At 51.8% G+C, this 3,949-nt stretch overlaps 1 protein-coding gene across 2 annotated transcripts in view; it reads right to left on the bottom strand.

The window, feature by feature from the left end:
- Positions 1–2,287: 2,287 nt before the first annotated feature.
- CHST13 (carbohydrate (chondroitin 4) sulfotransferase 13) overlaps positions 2,288–3,949 on the bottom strand; it is a 55,282-nt gene continuing 53,620 nt past the window's right edge. For both annotated transcript variants that reach the window (XM_009329921.1, XM_009329922.1), the window contains one exon: positions 2,288–3,619. In XM_009329921.1, coding sequence (XP_009328196.1) covers positions 2,774–3,619 — 846 coding nt within the window. In that variant the 3' untranslated portion in view covers positions 2,288–2,773. The remainder of the gene's footprint in view (positions 3,620–3,949) is intronic.

Genomic DNA, 3,949 nt, shown 5'->3' with positions numbered 1-3,949 from the left:
TGGGCTTCGGCACGGGCAAAGCGTCTCCAGGCCCGGAAAGCTCCAGCCCGGGCTGAAGGCGGTCGCTTCAGAAATACAAAGTGGCCATTTGCTGTTTGCATGGGCAGGTTTTGCTTCGGAAAGCGGTATTTAGGCAGGGGGAAAGCCAAGGATATGACCTAAATGGGTTGGATTGTGGCTGTTGGTTGTTTTTTTTTTTAAAAAGCCCAAAGGTGGCTATTTCCAAAGGTCCTACATGACCCAAAAGACGCCCTGTTACAGCCCAAATCTCAGCGGAGTACTGCCCTTAGCAGACCTTAGCTGAGGCTGGAGGGCTGCCTGCGCTCCATACTCGTGTGGCTTTGCTGTTGTTTTGGGCAATGGGTCAGGTCTGATGGGGAAGCCGGGGGACAGGCTGCCGATCAAATAACCGTCACAACTGGGACCATCTCCAAATAGCCACCATTGCAGGAAAGGTTAGAAACCAGCTGGCTAAAAGACAAAGTCCAGGGCATGCTGTGCCCTCGCTTTCACACTGAAGAGAGCCCAAAGGGGCTCCTGACCAGCCAGCTATTGCCTAAGCACCCCAAGACAGCACAACGGGGAGAGAGTCTGTGTATCTGTCCTTGCCACTCACTGTGCCATCAGCTTTTAAGAGCTACCTGCAGGGAACAGTATTTAGGAAAAGAAATCCATCCAAAAATCCATCCCTTTGTGACTTGGAATCTGACCCCAAATTATGATTCATGACCAAAAGCAATGAAAAGAGCTTGTGGTGACTTGAACAATGACTTTTCCAAGCAGAGGCAGTGCTAAGTGGGGAATGTGAGACTCCTGAGAAAGCAGGAGGAATGCACTCCAAGCCTGAATGCTGCAGATGAAATTTGTTGCATCATATAATCTGTTTTTGTGCTTTGAGTTTCAGCTAGATGGGGAGATACTAAGATAGCACGAGAAAGGCCATTTCTGCGAGATCTCCAGTCCAGATTGGGAGAATCAGTCAGACTGCCAGGATCACCAGCGATTTTATTTACTTGTCTTTTTCATTCCCTTGCTAAACCCCATCTCCAAATGGAGCCACCAAGGAGGGAGTGTCAGCATATAGGTGCTGATCAGAGGCAGAGAGGGAAAAGGTTAAGATATAACAGCTGAAAGTTGTTAGATGAAAACATTATTTTTTGAAAGAGCCTGAGAACACTGCAGTTTTATAAAACCTCCCATTGTATTGCACTAATAAGTCAAGTGTTCGCAGCCGAGCCAGCAGACAGACTCTACAGCATCTATTACTGGAGTGTTTATTTACGGAGGCAGCTACCCAGCCAAAGCCGATCAGAAAAGAGGAAGGACTGAAATACGGTTTTAAAGAAATACAGCTCCTTGGACTTGTTTTAATTTAAAATCCTAGAACTGGGTTCGTCGTTTTCTTTTGTGTTTCGCCCCCTCCTCCCCATTTCTTCAAGGAATGAATTGTCCAAAGCCAGCCAGCCAAAGGGGAATTTTCCTCTAGGTGTCTCTGTCCCCATTTTTATTCTCCATTTTCTCGCATACACACACGCGTACACACACACACCCCTCCCACGCGCACGCACGCACGCACACACACTCTTCTTTTGTAGCCTTCCCAGTCCAGCATCACCTTTTCATTACCATAGTGATCTCCCACATCCCAGCACAGTGCTCCCTGAAGCACTTTATAACTCAAACCTGCCCCAGCACCTTTCTCTGTCCCCTGGTGCAATGTGGCCACCCCAGGCAGGAGGCACCAGCTGCGCACAGGAGCAGCACATGGTGGCAGGGGACAAGAAGCCGGCCCTGCCAGCTGGGTCCTGCCAGCCCAGCGGGGCCATGGGCAGGACGCTGTGGATGATCTGATTTCATCTGAGCAGACACCTGCACCCGTGCTGGACATAGGGCTTTGCAAAAGAGTTATCACCTGCTCTTAAAAAACCAGGAGGGATGGGGCCTGGACTTATTGGATTTGACCAGAAATCCAAAGGTATGCACACACAGAGGCACCGAGTGCTCTGCTATTGTAGTTCAGGAGAAAGCACTGTCTATCAGCCCATACCTGCTGCTGCAAACATGCTCCTCTCTCTCCTTTTGGAGTATTTTGCATCCCAACCAAGGGCACATGGAAGGAGAGGAACAAAGAATCCCTCCAGGCTTTGTCAGGGAGAAATGTGTGGTCACAGTAACACACCACTGCCTTCCCTAGCAATGGGGGACGGTGCGGGAAGCTGGGGGAGGATGGAGGAGAACAAGGCGAAAAGAAAAGGTGGGAGCAATTTTAAACAAAAGGAAAAACTTACATTAAATTATTGCTTTATTTCTGGTTCTATGCAAGTCTCTGACACATTCCACCCTGCCCCTCGAGACACCATGTCTGCCCCCAAACAGCCCAGTAAGGAGGAGAAAGACCTGAAGGGATCCTGCCCAAGAAAGGAGCCTTCCCAAGACTTGGATCTACAGAGGAGTCTCTTAGTTAAAATAAAGTCCCCAGCCAAGGCAAGCCCTCCTACCCAGCAGTGTCCGGTCCCACCAGCATCCCCTGTAGATGCTGAAGGGTGGGAGGGAAAGGGAAGGAAAAGCTCCAGCCCCGGTGTTTTGAGAGGTGTCCTCCCTCCGGACCATGCGTGAACGAGGCATCAGGATGTGGAGCAGACCATAATGGAGAGGGCACGGGGGAGAAGTCAACCAAAAGATGAGCACAGGGTGGGAGGAGAGGAATTGTGGCAAGATGAGAGTTACCCAGCTCTCCCTCACCTCTCCCTCACCTCTCCCCCCAGCCCCTGCCTCATCGGATGCGGAGGTACGAGGGGATGGAGTAATTGAAGAGCAAGTAGTCCATTTTGTATAAATTAAAGAGTCTCCTTTGGTAGAAAGGGCTAATGTCCTGGAAGAACTGGGCCGTCATGTCGTCCGTTGTCCTGGTGGTCTTGGATGAAGATGGGAACTTGACACTTGTGTCAGCCCCAACCAGCTGAAGGATGTAGTTGGCATCTTCGACCAAGGTTTCGTACTTGCCCACCACGTCGTAGTGGACAATGCAGGGGTGGCAGAGCGAGTGCACCCTCTCCCAGTGCTCGGTGCAGGGCTCCTCCCGCTGCGTCCGTGGATCCAGCAGGTAGTAGACAAACTCCTCAAAGCGCACATCATCCCCGCGCTCCAGGGCCTTGTCACTGGGTTCCTGCCGGTGCCGACGGATGATCTTGGTCCCGTAGCGCTTGTGGAAGGCCGTGTTGTAGCTGCGGGTGAACTTGTTGCGGTACGCCGAGACCAGGCGCTCAAAGGGCTCCCGCACGAAGATGAACTTGAGGTAGCTGCGCAGGCGGTGGTTGATCTCGGGAATGCTGTACTCAGAGAGGGTGCGCAGGTTGGATGAGACGTGGGCCTCATTGGCGGGGATTTCCAGTGGGTCCTGGTACTTGCCTTGCCCTGTCAGGACCATCATCACCCGCTTCCAGTTAGTGCAGGCCACTTTGGGCACGTAGCAGTAGAGCAGCCCATGCGTGTCATCCACCACCAAGTGCCGCAAGTCATCCGGCCGCAGGAGACGCCGCTTGCGGGTGTAACGGTTGCAGATGTTGCTCAACAGCTCCCGTCTCTGCTGGTGAACGACCTGCAGTGATGACTGCTCAAACTGAGGAGAAAAAAAAAAGTGATGGTCACCAGCATGCCCAAGACGATCATGGCCTACACACAACACTTGGCCCACAACTGTCCCCATTCCCTCCCCTTTCCTGGGTTTGGCAGTCACCCATGTGGGATTTTTGGGGACAGCATTGACTTTGAACACAACTTGATTTGGTGCATTTAATCCTTGGACCTGCTGGGGGCAAAACACAGAACAAAATGTGGTGAGGAGCCAGATGAGAAGTCAAGTCAAAGGGGGTGAGGGAAGAACAAGTGGTGCAGAGAGGGACAACAACCGACCATTTGTTACAGCACCCCCGCACACACTGGGCTAAAG

This window comes from Pygoscelis adeliae, unplaced genomic scaffold (assembly GCF_000699105.1).
Source record: "Pygoscelis adeliae isolate BGI_AS28 unplaced genomic scaffold, ASM69910v1 Scaffold208, whole genome shotgun sequence".
In the NCBI taxonomy this organism is placed as follows: Eukaryota; Metazoa; Chordata; class Aves; order Sphenisciformes; family Spheniscidae; genus Pygoscelis; species Pygoscelis adeliae.
This window is presented reverse-complemented; position numbering and strand designations above follow the sequence as displayed.